Source organism: Leucopleurus acutus, assembly GCF_964270905.1.
Source record: "Leucopleurus acutus genome assembly, chromosome: 5".
Lineage (NCBI taxonomy): Eukaryota > Metazoa > Chordata > Mammalia > Artiodactyla > Delphinidae > Leucopleurus > Leucopleurus acutus.
Window position 1 is genome coordinate 83576119 of NC_139147.1, and position 17352 is coordinate 83593470.

A 17352-nucleotide genomic window follows, 5' to 3' on the forward strand; every position below is an offset into this window, starting at 1 on the left:
TCAAAATTTACTTTTTTTTTTTTTTTTTTTTTTTTTCCCTTCTAATCTCGACTTCCTTTCTCCCTAGATTGCTCAGCTACCTCTGAAACTTGAATCTGAAGTGATGGAGAATGGGGATAACTTCTCAGTGGGCGAACGGCAGCTCTTGTGCATAGCTAGAGCCTTGCTCCGTCACTGTAAGGTAAGGCAGTTTGGTGGGTGGCAGGGAAGGGGGATCAGCAGAGAAGCGCAGGAAGATGGAAGAACAGCTTTTGCCTGTGGCATGAGGTCCAAAGGCATCCCTGGCTCTGAGCCCAGCAGCACTTCTTAAGAGTGTGCCCAGAGATGTTTCTAAATTAACCTTGACACAATTTGGGTATATGGATATTTTGTTTGCTTGTTTGTTTTTATTTTTAACTTCCCTGAGCCTTCAGTTTCCAAGGGCAACTTGTTTCTAGCCACTGAGTGGTTGTAGTACTGGAAACCGTGGATTTGAAAAATTTTGTAACTACGAGACACATCCAGGTCCTCAAATCCAGTCCCCTCATTTTAAAACTGGAAAAGGGAGGTCCAGAAAGATTACTGTACGTGTTTAGAGTTACAGAGCAAGTGGGGCGAGTCTTTTGTTAGATCAGTATTTCACGTATATCCTTTCATTCATGGAAATCAAGGCAAACATAGGGGTTTGAAGTTATATCAGTTCTAAGCAAAACAGTATTTTTACGTATGCGTGTACCTATTTAGAAAAAAATATATACGGTGTAAAATTCAAATCATAAAATACATTTTAGTGAAACCTAGATTAACCAGAATGCTTAAGGAATTGGTCGGACCCCTCTTTTTCTTCTCTTCCCCGGCAGATTTTGATTCTAGATGAAGCCACAGCTGCCATGGACACGGAGACAGACTTGCTGATCCAAGAGACCATCCGAGAAGCATTTGCCGACTGCACCATGCTGACGATTGCCCATCGCCTACATACAGTCCTGGGCTCTGATAGGATTATGGTGCTGGCCCAGGGGCAGGTACTGAGCCCCCAGGGGACCTTGGCTTGGCACGTGGCCTTGTCTGGGAGGAAAACTGGCCCCTGGCAGGATTGGGCAGATGGCCCTCTTAGAGTAGTTCTGAGCATTCAGATAAGCGGCCATAATGACTGTAGTCTGGTTCCTTTTGGGTGGGATGCAGCCCTCCCAGTCAAGAGATTGAGCTGGGAGCACTCTTATGGGGTTCTCATTATGCTTTACTACCTGTTCTTTTGTTGCTTGTAAACAGTAACATTTTGACTTAGGTCAGAGAGCACGTGTACTTAGTAATTCACTCACATGCACAAGAATTTCCCAAAGCTACTGAGACCAGCCACTATATGTCTGCTTTCTTTGTTTTTTAATTAATTAATTAATTAATTTTTGGCTGCGTTGCGTCTTTGTTGCTGCGTGTGGGCTTTCTTTAATTGTGTTGGGTGGGGGCTACTCTTTGCTGTTGTATGCAGGCTTCTCATTGCGGTGGCTTCTCTTGTTGTGGAGCACGGGCTCTAGGCGCGCAGGCTTCAGTAGTTATGGCACATGGGCTTCAGTAGTTGTGGCACGCAGGCTGAGTAGTTGTGGCTCGCGGGCTCTAGAGCACAGGCTCAGCAGTTGTGGCGCATGGGCTTCGTTGCTCTGTGGCATATGGGATCTTCCCGGACCAGGGCTCGAACCTGTGTCCCCTGCATTGGCAGGCGGATTCTTAACCCCTGCACCACCAGGGAAGTCCCTATATGTCTGCTTTTTACAGTCATGTAGTGGTGCCAAACTTCTTGCTGGTCCCAGCTTTCCAACAATCTGGCCCCCCAGCCTTCTTCGTTTCCTGCTATTTCCTTGCAGTGCTGTTGGCTATAAACAATCTTGAATCCCCTAAGCTTTTTCACCTCTGTGTCTTACTCATACAGTCCCATCTACCTAAAATGCCCTTTCCTCTTGTTCCCTCTCCCATATGGATCTGCTTATAATCTGCCTATCCCTCAATAGGGCCCGTGTCTACCTTTCCCCTTATGATGCAGGATGTCTGCTCTAGCACCCAACGTCATACCCTCACACAGCCAGTCCTAAGGAAGAACACTTTGTCCTTATGCCTGTCTCTCGGTCAGGACAACCTTTCCTAGGAGCACCCTAGGAGATGTCCCCTTCCTCTCCTTGGCCAAAGTTGTGTTCCATGCCTTTGCCCTGCAGCAGGGGAGGCTGGGAGAGTATGTGTCCTCTCTCACGGGAGGCAGGTTCTGCCAGCATATCATTCATTTTCTACTGAAATACGATTTCCAGTGGCCGCCTAGAAGTCCATCACAGGAATGGATAATTGTCTGAGTTGATTATACTGACTTTATACTCACTTCCCTTTTCCCCCTGCCAACTAGGCATCCTGAGCTGTTCCTTTTCTATCCATAGATTCAGGTCAGCTTGCACAACAAGATGACATTTGCCTGGTATGCCTTTGACTTGAGCTGCAATTTTTTCCTCTGCAGCTTATAGGACCTTGTTGATTGATTCCTTCATACCCAAGGCTGAAAGAATTGAGATTTATGTGAAGGAGGTCTGAAGGTTTTTCTCTCTAACCTTTCTCTTAACTAAACCCTGGTTAGTTGAAAAAAAAAAAAAAGAACCCAATTGGGCATGACAGGGCTAGTTGAATTGCCACCTTGATTCCATCCTCAGGGGGCTTTGGGCTTTGCCCCCGTTCCTGAGCAGTGGATCCTCTAAATCACCCCATGTGTCCCCGAGTCACATTCTGATACCATCTGCTTCCTTTACAGGTGGTGGAGTTCGACACCCCATCGGTCCTTCTGTCCAATGACAGCTCCCGGTTCTATGCCATGTTTGCTGCTGCAGAGAACAAGATCGCCGTCAAGGGCTAACTCCTCCCGCCGCTGCCCAAGTCTCTTTTCTTTGGAGCATTGCCATTCCCTGCCTGGGGCGGGCCCCTCATCGTGTCCTCCTGCCGAAACCTTGCCTTTCCCGATTTTATCTTTAGCACAGCAATTCAGGATTGGCTTGTGTGTTTCACTTTTAGGGAGAGTCATATTTTGATTATTGTATTTATTCCATATTCATGTAAACAAAATTTAGTTTTTGTTCTTAATTGCACTCTAAAAGGTTCAGGGAACCGTTATTATATATGTATCAGAGGCCTATAATGAAGCTTTATACGTGTAGCTATATCTATATATAATTCTGTACATAGCCTATATTTCCAGTGAAAATGTAAGCCGTTTATTTTATATTAAAATAAGCACTGTGCTAAGAACAGTGCAGATTCCTTTCTATCATTTTTGTACAGTTTGCTGCACTAGGATCTGGTTTCACTATTAGACTATAGGAAGGGTAGCATATGTTCTTCCCCAGCTGGTTGTTTCATGGTGCCGGGTTTTCTGGGTGTCCAAAAGGAAGGCGTGTGGCAATAGCGGGCCCTCCAGTGGGCCCCCTGCCGCCTCCCCAGCAGCCACTCCAGGGCGGGGTGGAGCGGGGGCCACTGGAGGCCACGCAGAGCACCGTGAATTCTCAGGGCTCCTGCTTTCTGTCCTGTTGTCACTTCACTGTTTCTGTCGGGAGAGCAGTGGGGCAAAGTCCCAGACCCCTCTTCGTTCCCTCCGTCGGAAATGAGAATCGCCGAGACGTTCCTCGGTGAGGGGGGAGTGTCCTTCCTGCTTTCCTCCTTTTCTCTGCTGTTTCTCAACAAGCATCGAGTCTGTTCCAAGTGTCCCACTGCCTCAGGTTCCTAATGCTGGCCACCGCACAGCGCTCTCCGGCTCCTCAACCCATCGGTCCGAACCCTGGAGCCAACTGCTGCTTTTCCCGGTGGTACTTCTTCATTTGCCTTCATTTGCCCCACGAGCCCACAGTTCAGTGACAGGGTTCAGGATTTTGTGGGTCTTTTCCCCTTTCTCCCTGTGGTCGCTGCAGAGTCTCTTCCTCTCTCCAAAGTCTGCGACTTTAAGCAGCTCTTGCTCATCAGTGTCTCACACTGGTGTAGACGTTTTTTGTACTGTAAAGAGACCTACCTCAGGTTCTGAGTGCCGTGTGGTTCGGTGTGTTCCCACAAACCCCGTTTGTGCTCTGGGGTCAGTAGCTCAGGTGGGCGTGGTCGCTGCTGTCATCCGTCCAATGGTCAGCGTTGCATGTCGTGACCAACTAGACATTCTGTCGCCTTAGCATGTTTGCTGAACACCTTGTGGAGGCAAAAATCTGAAAAAGTGAATAAAATTATTTTGGATTTTCTAAAACTCTTGGTGTATAAAATAATTCTCTGGGAGGGGAACAAGCTGTCTTTGAATGGCTTCGGAGTCCCGGAGCCTCGGATCTGAATATCCAGCTGTGGAGTGACAGATGGGAGGGACCAGTAGCAGAGCTGGTTGGTTGCAAGGGGCGTGGAGCCCCACTTGCCTGGAATCACTGCGGCGGGCCTTAGTCCCTCCAGCCTGTGTTTCTGGGCATGGTCGTCAAACCAAGCTCCTGTGCTGCTAATAAGAGGGTGGGGAGTGGGAAGGGATGTGGTAAGATGGATGGTTGTGGTGAAACACATTTTAAATGAAGTTTGTTGAGGGTTCTCAGCAATTCAAACAATATAATGGCCCTTTCAGCCAATTCATTCAGGTTAACTCATTGAGAATTAAGTGCCCATTCGAAAGGGTACTCATTCTAGAGTTTCTCAATATCTCATGTTGAATGCGGCCAAGAAAGCGGCATCAAACTATTTGGTATTGGTTCTGCTGAGTCATCAGAAATCGTATCTTAAACCCAGCCCTTTTTGTAAACCGGTGTCTTGAAAATTCAGGGGTTTGGCTGTTGAGTCAAAAATTCAAGCCTTCCCTCGTGGCACAATGGTTAAGAATCCGCCTGCCAGTGCAGGGGACACGGGTTCAAGCCCTGGTCCCGGAAGATCCCACATGCCGCGGAGCAACTAAGCCCATGCGCCACAGCTACTGAGCCTGCGCTCTACAGCCTGCGTGCCACAACTACTGAAGCCCTCGTGCCACAACTCCTGAAGCCCGGGTGCCACAACTACTGAAGCCTGCATGCCACAACTACTGAAGCCCACGTGCCACAACTACTGAAGCCCGCGTGCCACAACTACTGAAGCCCGCGTGCCACAGCTACTGAAGCCCGCGTGCCTAGAGCCTGTGCTCCGCAACAAGAGAAGCCACCTCAATGAGAAGCCTGCGCACCGCTACGAAGAGTAGCCCTCGCTCGCCACAACTAGACTGTGTGCAGTAATGAAGACCCAACGCAGCCAAAAATAAATTAATTAATTAAATTTAAAAAAAAATCAGTCCCTCAGTTGTCACATTTCAAGTGCTCTTGTAGCCACATGTGGCCTGTGGCTACTGTACTGGACGGCGCAGACATAGAACATTCCCATCATTGTGGAAAGTTCTGTTGGACGGCGCCAATGTAAGCAACGATGTTTTTGGATGCACTGGATTTACCCTCCAAGAAGGGTAACAAAAATATCGTATAATACTGCTTATATGTGGAATCTAGAAAGATGGTAGAGATGAACTTATTTGCAAAGCAGAAATAGAGTCACAGATGTAGAGAACAAACTTATGGTTACCAAGGAGGGAAGAAGTGGGTGGGATGAATTGGGAGATTGGGACTGACATATATACACTTCTATCTATAAAATAGATAACTAATGAGAACTTACTGTATAGCACAGGGGACTCTGCTCAATGTTCTGTGGTGACCTAAATGGGAAGGAAATCTTAAAAAGAGTGGATATAAGCACACGTATGACTGATTCACTTTGCTGTACAGCAAGAAATTAACACAACAGTCTAAAGCAATTATACTCCAATAAAAATAAAAATAAAAAAAAGAAGAGTAACAAGGTCAGCAGAAGGAGCCCTACGTGGTTGCCCTAGTCAAGCTCACTGCAGCACGTGACACTAACTTCCCCTCCTTCAGTTTTGTTCTTTCATCTCTTGGGTCTCCTCCCACCCCTGTAACCTGCTTTGTCCCCTTAAAAGGAGGCATTTCCCTGCCTTTTGCCCTCTCCCTTTGCTCTCTTTGCCTGGATTCTTTCACTCCCACCAACACAAACCTTCAACTGTGAGCTTGACCTCTCTCTTTAGTACCAATCTCCGCTGCCTCCTGGGCGCATCTCCCAGGCCCCTCAAACAGCTTCTTGCAAATCAGTGCTCCCTGTCTTAATAATAGCCCCTCTGACTTCCTTAAGTCTTTCAGGCTAGAAGCCTTGAGTTATTTCAGTTCTCCTGCCCATTCCCAGTAAATTTAGCCACTTCCAGGTCCTATGTATCACCACTACCACCCCCTTCTCTCCCTCTGCCCTAATTTAGACTCACCTCCTTTCTTTTTTTAAATATTGTAGTTACAGCCTCATAGCTAGTCTCCTTGCCTCAGTGTCTTTCTCCAAACCACTGTATATACCACTGCCAAAACGCAAACCAAAATGCAAGTGGATCAAATACTTTATCCTCCAAAAATCTTCAGGGGACATTTGCCTGTAGAGTGGCCTATATTCCTGAGTTTGGCAGTCAGGGTGTCCATTATTTGCCTCCAGCCCTCCTTTTCTACTCAATCTTTCCAAACACAAGTCAATATTTTCACACCTTTAAGTCTTTGCTATTTTCTTAGCCTGGAATCCCTTGATTCTCTCTTGGCAAACAAAGCCATGGTTTTTTTCAACAAAGCCATGGTTTTTTTCTTAAACTCAGTTCAGATACTGTGTCCTCCACAAAGCCTTTCTCTTAAAACTAAGTTCCTCTGGGTTCCTCCAACACTTTGCTCACAAATCTATTTTAAGGTTTATTTCCGTTTGCTCTGCATATAATGGTTGATTATTTCCTTATATTTTAGCCCATGAATATAAACTTGAAGGCAGTAAATCATCTTATTAAATATACCTTTAATTATAAGGTATATTTTGTATACCTTATAACTCCTGGCTTAAGTATTACGTTTTACATATAGAAGGTGCTTAATAAGTATGACACTACTTAGCTGACTCTTGAATCATGCCTTATACGTGGATGCTCAATGAATATTTGTTAATGGAAGCCAGTGTTGCAGACTTTTCTTTGTGGTCATGACAAAAAAGAATTTGATTCCTCGGGAATTCCCTGGCAATCCAGTGGTTAGGACTCTGCGCTTTCACTGCCGTGGGACCGGGTTCAATCCCTGGTCGGCATTTGAGGTGTGGCTTAGTGATGTGACAGCTCCTTTCCTACCCCTTTCCTGATTGATCACCTGGAAATAGGGCCTAGCATTGAGAGGAAATGAGTCACGGGGTGGGGGGGGCACACAGAAACCTTACCTTGCACTGATGGTTGCCTGCATGGTCGTGAGACATATTTTCTAAATAAATTTTTTTCCTTATTATAAAAATAATGCATGCTTTTTGTACAAAATTTGGAAAATGCAGATAGGTGCAGTGAAGAAACCCAAAATTGCCTGAACCCTACCATGGTAGTGTGTTTTACAAGCATGGCTGCCACAGCATCTCCCATCTCATGGGCTTTCCTGCAATGTGACCTTGCTACTCTCCCATCAAGAGGTGGAGTCTTGTTTCTCCACCCCCTTGAATCTGCGTGGGCTCTGTGGCTGCTTTAACCAACAGAATATGGTGGTGCTGTGCCAGTTCTGCACAAAGCCCTTTTGTGGCCTAGCAGCTCACACTTCCTGCCTCTTGGAAGCCAACCACCATGTCAGCAGTGCAGCTATCTGGAGACCAGCATACCGTGAGATTTACAAAGCATATGGAGGGTTCCTGGAAGATGAGAGAGTGTATGGAGATGGAGTGAGGCCAGGGAGTACTGAGACATCAGACATGTGAGTGAAAAAGCCATTTTGGAAGTGAAACCTCCAGCCCCAGACATCCCAGCTGATGTCACGTAAATCAGAGATGAACTGGCCAGCCAGAACTGTCCCCAAATTCCTGAGCAAAATAAAATGTTTTTAAGCCATTACATTGTGGGGTGGTTTCACAACAATACTGAGGCATCCATCACCCAAAAATAGCCAGTGTTATCTTGTTGTATTCTTTTCTTTTCTTTTTTTTTTTTTTGCGGTACGCGGGCCTCTCGCCGCTATGGCCTCTCCCGCTGCGGAGCACAGGCTCCGGACGCGCAGGCTCAGCGGCCATGGCTCACGGCCCCAGCCGCTCCGCGGCATGTGGGATCTTCCCGGACCGGGGCACGAACCCGCGTCGCCCGCATTGGCAGGCGGACCCCCCCAACCACTGCTCCACCAGGGAAGCCCTCTTTTCTTTCTTTCTTTTTTTTTTTTTTTCGGTAGGCGGGCCTCTCACTGCTGTGGCTTCTCCCGTTGCGGATCACAGGCTCCAGATGCGCAGGCTCAGCGGCCATGGCTCACGGGCCTAGCCGCTCCGCGGCATGTGGGATCTTCCCGCCCGGACCGGGGCACGAACCCGTGTCCCCTGCATCGGCAGGCGGACTCTCAACCACTGCGCCACCAGGGAAGACCCCTCTTTTCTTTTTTTGAACGGGTTTTTTGTTTGTTTGTTTGTTTTTGACTGTGCCATGCAGCATGCGGGTTCCTAGTTCCCCAACCAGGGATCGCCCCCTGCGGTGGAAGCACGGAGTCTCAACCATTGTTCCGCCAGGTAAGTCCCTGGTTGTATTCTTTCTTTCTTTTTTTTTTTTTTTTTAACGTTTTTATTGGAGTATAATTGATTTACAATGGTGTGTTAGTTTCTGCTTTATAACAAAGTGAATCAGCTATACATATACATATATCTCCATATCTCTTCCCTCTTGCGTCTCCCTCCCTCCCACTCTCCCTTTCCGACCCCTCTAGGTGGTCACAAAGCACCGAGCTGATCTCCCTGTGCTATGCAGCTGCTTCCCACTAGCTATCTATTTTACGTTTGGTAGTGTATATATGTCCATGCCACTCCCTCACTTTGTCCCAGCTTACCCTTGCCCCTCCCCGTGTCCTCAAGTCCATTCTCTAGTAGGTCTGCGTCTTTATTCCTGTCTTGCCCCTAGGTTCTTCATGCCTGGTTGTATTCTTTATAGCTTTTTCTAAACATGTATTTTTTTCCTTTTTAAAAAATTATCAAAAATACTATGTATGCATTTTTGTTAGAAATCCAAGTAGCACTTAAACATAAAAAATGTAGAGAGTAGAAATGCATCTTAATCACTCCCTACAGAAAAAGGCAACCACTGTTAATAATTTGATCTGTATTTTTCCAGGCGTTTTTTAAAAACACATAACAGCATTATTCATTTAAAATATAATTCAGGGACTTTCCTGGCGGTCCAGTAGTTAGGGCTTGGCACTTTCACTGCCATGGCCCCAGGTTCAGTCCCTGGCCGGGGAACTAAGATCCCACAAGCCTCACGGCACAGCCAAAATAAAATAAAAGTCATTAAAAATAAAATTAGGATAACTTACATATACAACTTGTATGATCTCAACTAATATATTATGAACATTTTCTCATGTCAAATATTCTTCAGAAACATGATTTTAATAGTTTTATAGCATTGTCTTGTAGAGATTCACTTATTTGTTTCATTCAAAAAGTATTTATTGAGCATCTAGTATAAGGCAGACACTTCTAAGAACTGACAGTATAGTGGTGAATAAAACAGAGAACATAAAAAAAAAAAAAAAAAAAGAACAGAGAACATCCTTGCCCTCATGGACTTTACATCCTATTGGGAGAACAGGCAGTCAGTAAGATATATGGAATATTAGATAATGATAAGGTCCAGGAAAAAAATAAATAAAGCAGGGAAGGCACCAGAGGGTAAAATTATAGAGAGGCTGTCCAGTCTCACTGAGAAGATGACTTTGATGTGCTTTTTATATGAACAATTTTTTTTTATTTGCTTGCACTGGGTTTTAGTTGTGGTAGGCAGGCTCCTTAGTTGAGGCTCATGGGCTCCTTAGTTGCAGCATGCAGACTCCTTAGTTTTGGCATGCAACTAGTTGCAGCATGCATGTGGGGTCTAGTTCCCTGACCAGGGATCGAACCCGGGCCTCCTGCATTGGGAACATGGAATCTTATTCACTGCGCCACCAGGAAAGTCTCTAAACAATCCAATTTTGATGGATATTTAGGTTGTTTCAGTTTTCCATGTTGTCTTTAAATTTGATTTTTTTAAATATTTATTTATTTATTTTTGGCTGCGTTGGGTCTTCCTTGCTGTATGTGGGCTTTCTCCAGTTGTGTCAAGTGGGGCTACTCTTCGTTGCGGTGTGCGGGCTTCTCATCGCGGTGGCTTCTCTTGTTGCGGAGCATGGGCTCTAGGCGCGCAGGCTTCAGTAGTTGTGGCACATGGGCTCAGTGGTTGTGGCTCGTGGGCTCTAGGCACATGGGCTTCAGTAGTTGTGGTGCACGGGCTTAGTTGCTCCGTGACATGTGAGATCTTCCCGGACCAGGGCTTGAACCCGTGTCCCCTGCAATGGCAGGCAGATTCTTAACCACTGCGCCACCAGGGAAGTCCCTAAATTTGATTTTTTTTTTTTTTTTTTGCGGTACACGGGCCTCTCACTGTTGTGGCCTCTCCTGTTGCGGAGCACAGGCTCCGGATGCGCAGGCTCAGCGACCATGACTCACGGGCCCAGCCGCTCCGTGGCATGTGGGATCTTCCCGGACCGGGGCACGAACCCTTGTCCCCTGCATCGGCAGGCGGACTCTCAACCACTGCGCCACCAGGGAGGCCCTAAATTTGATTTTTAAAGGCAATTTCCACATCACCATTCTGTCCTCTCATGGCTTATAATTCCCTGAGTCCAAGTAGATAGTCAGAATCTGCTAACTGCTTTCAGCAGCTTATCACAATGACCCCACCCTGTCACAGAGCAGTGTGGTGCTGGGAGGGGGAGAGTGAGAGTCACTCGTGAACCCAGGCTTTCTCCTTCTGGTCATTCTGCCAACCTCTAGGCTTGAAGTCCTCAGCCAGATCCTCTGTGTGGGCTAGTAAACCAGGGAAGAAAGAGCATGCCGTGTTGAACAGGAAGTTTTTGTGGGCCAGACCTAAAGATATTATATATTACTTCCACTCAAATTCCACTGGCTAGAGCTCACTTCTGTAGCTGCAAGGGAAGCTGGGCAATGTCTAGCTGTTTGCCCAGGAGGCAAAAACTGCTTTGAGGACAAAACAGCTTTGGTGAACATCTAGCCACCTCTGCTGCAGGGAATTAGTGACCCATTGGAGCCTGTTTACAGGTATAGAAACAAAATACTAGTCTCATAAAATCCTCATGTCTATTTCATAATAAGTATTGATTTGTTGTATTTTAATTAATGTTTTAAACCTAATAAGCTTTATAACCTATCAGTGTTGTCACCTTCAACAAGGAAAGAGAGTACTCATATTATCTGAGCACCTGTGCGCCAAGCACTGTGGAGGCGCCTGCAATATGACCTTATTTAATTTTCTCAATTATTGCACTAGGTAGGTGTTATTAAACACATTTTGCTGATGAAGAAACAGGTCCATGAAGATTAAGTTCTCTCAGGTCACACATCCAGTACGTGGTAAATTACATAGAATTCAAACCCAGACAGTTTGATTCTAGACTTCTAGTGGTTCTCTTGCATCTGATGACCTCAGCCTCAGTTGCTTCAGGAATAAATGAATGTGCTGGACCAGATGGTCTCTAAGATTTCTTCCAGCTCCAGTTCTGATTAACATGGATCAACAAATATGTCCTGAAAAACCTGGGTCCTGGTAACCTCATCTGAAGCATAGCTCCAGAACTGTGTCCATCCCTCCTAGCTCCCACAAGGGAGATGGTGTGTATTTGGAGGCAGGGGGTCACCTCTTTTCCTGGGATCTTCTCCCTGTCCTGCTGCTGTCTCTGGCCTGGGCTCCGGCAAACTCCCACCCACCCCCTCTGGTGGACTCAGCATAGGAAGACCAAGCCAGCTGCTGCCTGAGTGAGAACTGTCAGAGCTTGGAATTGCTCTCCCACAGCTATGGTACAGCCGCCTTCCTGAAGAGGAGCCCCATCACACACCCAGGACTGGCCCAGTGCCAGCCAGGGAGGAGTGTGGGCACACGGTTGCTGGGGCCAAGACACTCACCTTGCCCAGACAGTTCTAGGGGCTGAGGGACACTGTCCTGACCAACCTTTTGTGTCCTTGACAAAGAATCTAGTGGGCTGTGGTCCTGGGACCATTCTGTCCACTGATGACAGAAAATGTGTCAACAGGCCCACTTGGGGTCCTCCCCTACCTCATCCCCATGGGCCTATGAGAGAGGCCTTCCCTCCAAGCTCTCACTTCTCCTTCCCATGTTATTGACCCAACTATCTCTTCCCTCCCAGCTTCCCGATACCTGGACTCTAGCTTCCTCTGGACTTTTTCCTTTCCCCCCAAAGTATTTCTGGAGCATCCATTAAGTGCTGGGCACTCTGCTGGCCACTGGAGACCAAAAACAGACACATGGAGCTCGCGGCTGAAAAAGAAGAGAGACTGAAACAATGTGCTCTCTGTAGCTGTCTCTTTTTCTCTCCCTCCTTCCTCCTCCATGATTCTCTGCTCTTGTTCTATGCAGCCAGCATGCTGAGAGCAGCCAGGCTCTCTCATAACTGGGGAGGTGCCTGGACCGGTTCTGGCCTGGGTTGTACAGACACCCTTTGCTCCTGTCAGCGGTGTTCTTTACCTTGAAATGGTAATGACCTTGGGGTCATGCGTTCTCACCTTGAGTGTGGAAAGGTCTGAGGGTCTAATATAAGGATGTGAGCCCGGGGCTGGTGCCAAAAGGCCAAAAAGGCCTTTGGCCTTGGGCCTCCCTGAGATCAGCCCCAGGAGCCCTCTGCACCAGACTGTCCAGACTAACCCACCAAGCTGCCTCACAGAGGGCAGAGCCTTGAAGTGATCAGTGGAAGGGTTTTTGCCTAGAGCATCCTTGGTGGTTATTTCTTTTGGGAGCCTGGCAGCTGGTCAAGATTGTAGGTACTCGGTCCTGGCCACCCACCATGTGATACAACAGTTGGCATTCATAGTTAGATAAGCAAAACAGTGTTTGACTAAGAGACGTGATACTACCCACTCCTAGGTATGATCGGATTCTCCCTGTAAATCACGCCACAATAGGCGAGCCATTTTGTACTTACAGAGAGACCGTCACTCCTCTGGTTTCAATTCTTTGTCCTTGGTCAGTACTAGAGTCACTCTCAGAAATGGACCCATGAGGAAAGCTGCTGCTCGTCTTCCAGAAAATCTCTGTTGACAACTTTGTCTCTAGATAATAGTCCACACAGTAAATCCCTTTCAGAATTTGCTACTGGGAAAATTCTCTCCTTCTCAATGGGGATTCTGGAACACATGGTGTCTCCACTCTTATTCTTAAGCTCAGGCACTGTAAGTACATTTGTCTCCGTCTATTTCCAGTGTCCTCCGTAAGATTTTGGGTCTTTCCTTTTGACTGTTTAAAACATAGTTAATATTTTTAACAAAAAACTTCCATAAATCTTGTTTGCATAAGAGGAATAGGCTGAGTATAATGAAAACATCGTTCTGGTTTGATGAATAATTCAACTACTCCGGAGCTCCGTGAAGGCAGGAGGTGTTGGGTGTGGGTGTGCCCGTGTGCATGGGGAGGGTGTTGGCTACCCTCCGCCGCGCTCTTCAGACACCAAGCCTCCTCCCGAGCCCTGGGATCCTACTCCTGGGGCACAGGAGTGGCGCATGGGAGTGTCTTTTGTGGCCCCACTCCCCCTCTCAAATTGAGGTTGAAAGCAAGCCACTCCCTGTGGGAACTGGAACGCTCAGCAGAATTCTCAATGCCGAGATCTCATTACAGTGAGACATCACATCATCATTTCCCTGCCTGCAAAGCCTGGAGACTTTCGGAGTCGGAGGCTGTAGGGTGTTCATGGGGAGTGGTCAAACTGGGATACTTTGGAGAATGAAAGAGGCACAATTAATGTTATAATGTGCAAAGCATGACATGTCCTTTAGGGCCGGCCGTTGTCCCGGTTGCCTGGGTATTATGGTCTCTGAGTCTGACCCTCCTTCAGTTAGGGACCTGTGGGTCTCCCGATCTTCCCCAGAAATAGCTCCAGTTCTTTGGGGACTTCATCTAGCTGTCCGGAGGCCACCTGTATTTTTTCCCACTTACTCCCAGGAGGCATAAGGCGCATTGTGCAAATTCAACACAAATGTAGGAAGTACAAGTCCCTCTCTTTGTTCACGTGTACGGAGATAACTTTAGGGACCTCTCCTCCCTCACCTCTTCTTATTTCTCTTATCTCTAGTGGTCTCCGTACCTCCTTATTTTTGTCTCCTCCCCTTCAGAGTGGAGGGAGAGGTAGGGGTGGGGCTACAGATAGCCCAAACCTTGCTGGAGTGGGTGTGGAGTGGAAGTGAGCATGGATTAGGCCCAGGTTTGGGTAGATCTAGAGGTGGGAGGAAGCAGCCTTTTATCTGGAATCCATCACATTGCAGGGAGCAGTCTATTTTGGAGAATACCTCCTGCCTGGGGCCCAGGCCCCTCGGTTGAGGCTGTGATATGCTGTCCATAGCCACTGTTTCTCCAGGGGCCACAGAAGGGGGTCCCCCTGGGTGGGGGAGAGGAGAGAAAGGAGGAGTGGAAAAGGCATCTCAGTTCTGAAGAAGGGGCTCCTGGGTGCAGCATCAGACAGGGTGCAAAGCCAGACCCGGGACCAGCCTGGGCCCTGTGAAGGAGGCCCCTACAGCCGCATCAGGATCTCTGGAAGCATGACTGGCTCAGGGTTTCTCACATTTGTTTTTCTCTTGGCCTTTAGTAAACTCCCTTTTGAGTATGTTGGCTTGTCCCAGCTGAGAGGCAGCTGTGGAAAGAGAAAACTGAACTTGGAGACAGAAGACCTGGGTTAGAACTGTAGCCCTACCACTTTCTTGAGCAAATCAGTTCACCCTTGCTTTCTTCATCTGTAAGACAGAAGCAATAATGGTACGCAGAAACTGGGTTCGCCTCCTGGTGGGTGTCGAGCCAAAAGATGCACCCAAGCCAAAGAGCAGGAGAGGAGAAGGATTTACTCCTCGCAGCAGGTAAGGAGAACACTGGGATCTTTCCCAAAGCAGTTTCTCCCCAAACAGCAAAACTGGGGGCGTTTTAAGCTAAGTGTAGATGTCTATTCATAAAGGGGCCTGGGCGGTCTACAGAGTCCAAGCTTTAGTTGATTGGAGTCACGAGGGTCAGAAAAGGTCAACATCATCATCCCTTAGGTTCCAGTTGATCTGGTGGTTGAACCCTTCAGGCTAATGTTTACCGTGGTAGCAGAACCGGGAGTCTTGACAGCCCATATTACCTTTGCTATTTTTACTTCTCTTGCCTGATAACAGTTGTTTGTTTCTGCATTCTTTTGTTCCCTTAGGATAGTTAGTTTTTAACGATCAAGGGCCAGCATTGTGGCCAGGCATAGATCACAAATGACTTAGGCCAAAAATGGCTTCTTTTATGTCCAGAAAGCCAGGCTTGCTTGGTTTTCTTTCTCCGGGGATCCCCTACCTTACCTGCTTATAGTAACATCCATCACAGTGTCATAGAAAGCACTGGTTTAGGAATTTGATGGGCAGGTACCTCACACAGGGCAGGTTCTCAGCCAAGACATCTTTAGTTGATTTGAGTCGCTCCCAGAGGAATAAGAGATGGGGGTCTGAGCTTTGTCTGCCCTTGGCTTAGAATTCTAAACAGGAAACAGGGAGCCCCATGGCCTGGATGGTGATGGTGGCTGGAATCATAAGGGGACCATCTCTGAAGGTATGACTTGAGGGTGGGCTACCACAGGATCAGACACTGCATGGGGACTTCCCTCTAAATGGGAACCATGTGGCCTACCTCCACCATCTTGTTGGGGAGCCCACACCTCACAGTGTAACACTGAGGGCCTTGGCCAAGCAATGAGGAGGGGGTTAGTGTCCTGGAGCCTCCGTTCCAGGTCCTGGACCTGCCATCCCTAGAATCTGATTGCGGTCTGGCCCTGTGTGCTGTGTGTGTCTCTCTTCCAGGAGCCACATCCCACCCTCAGGAGCCAGAAGGAGGGGAGGAAGTTTGTCAAAGTTCAACACACTTAGAAATGTTGACCAGGCGAGTCTCCCATTAAGGGAATAAATTTCTGTGTCTTAAAGAAAAGGCTTCAAATGCTATATCTGATTTTGAGAAACATTCCTACCTAGCCAAGACACCCAGAATGTAGCTGGACCCGAATGAAATGTGGTCAGTGGGTCACAAGACAGATGACCGACCCATCTTTGTGTCCTACGACAATCTCCCAAACCAGAGTCACCGTCACAGCCACTGCCCAATTCCCTGCATTTGTGCAAAAGCCTCTACTAAAACCCTCATGCCTGCCAGCACCACCCACCCCAGCCGTCCCCAGAACAGCATCCTCATGTGCCCAAACCACCAGAACCATCTGAGTTACCTCAAAGGCTGCAACGGTGCTGCACTAGGTTACATGTGAGATATTCCAAGGTCCCCACACTGCAGTGGGGGAGAGAAGGGGGTAAAGCAAAAGTCTAAACGTGTGTGGAAGGACCACCATGAAAGAGCTCTCATGCAGTGGACACTGGTGTGCTCACACAGAGGAAAGTGAGCCGTGGGACTGGCCTGGGGGGCCACCAGGTCCTTTTGTTAGTAAGTCCACGTTACCTAATGGCACCTTGGGACTCTGAGCAATCGAGTGACACTGCTGGAGAAACCCAAAGAAAGGCCCTTAGGACCTTGTCATATTGTGGAAGAGATGGAGTGGACACCCATGTAGTTAACAGAGCCAAGGCAAGGACCACTGTGGGAGAGGGTTGGGGTGTTTGGAGGTAGTGGATAGAGACCGGTGAGTTTGGCTAGAGAAGCATTTCGAGAAGTGTAGACTCTTAAGCAACAATTTGAGGAAGAAGGAACATGACATGTTGGAGAGGGGAAGGCAACTTATAAAAAGTGGAAGCCAGCAGTTTTGTGGAAATTGCAGCAGTAACAGTATTTGTACCAGTGTGTACATTATCCACAAGCACTTTCATCTCACATTGTCTCAGCTCATCCTCCCAACAGCCCTGTGAGGGGAGCATCCTTGTCATCACATCCAGGTGAGAGAGGCCTTGAAGATAGATGGAACTTCTAGAGGAGGAGACATGGGGGAAGGGCCTCCAGGCAGAGGGAACTACATGGGCAAAGGCATAGAGATGGGGAAGGACTGACTGTGTGGATGGAGAGATTAGTGCAGGGTTTCCACATGCAGAGTGAAGTCTGAGAACTATTCCTCAGTTGATAGACCATTCATCATTTTTGGCCGTTATGAATGATGCTGCTGTGAACACTTGTGTACACATTGTGGTGTGAACATGTTTTCATTTCTCTTGGGTATACACCTAGGAGTGGAACCGCTGGATCATGTGCTAATTCTATGATTAACCATTTGA

General features: G+C 47.5%; 1 protein-coding gene across 2 annotated transcripts in view; it reads left to right on the forward strand.

Moving 5' to 3' along the window:
* ABCC5 (ATP binding cassette subfamily C member 5) overlaps nt 1-3769 on the forward strand; it is a gene marked incomplete at its 3' end in the record, with an annotated part of 84796 nt that extends 81027 nt beyond the window's left edge. The window contains exons 27-29 of one of the 2 annotated variants that reach the window (XM_082840165.1): nt 68-181; nt 840-1004; nt 2765-3769. In XM_082840165.1, coding sequence (XP_082696291.1) covers nt 68-181; nt 840-1004; nt 2765-2866 — 381 coding nt within the window. Of the gene's footprint in view, nt 1-67; nt 182-839; nt 1248-2764 lie in introns of those variants that run through there. The other variant, XM_082840164.1, reaches the window with a different exon arrangement.
* Nucleotides 3770-17352: the final 13583 nt, after the last annotated feature.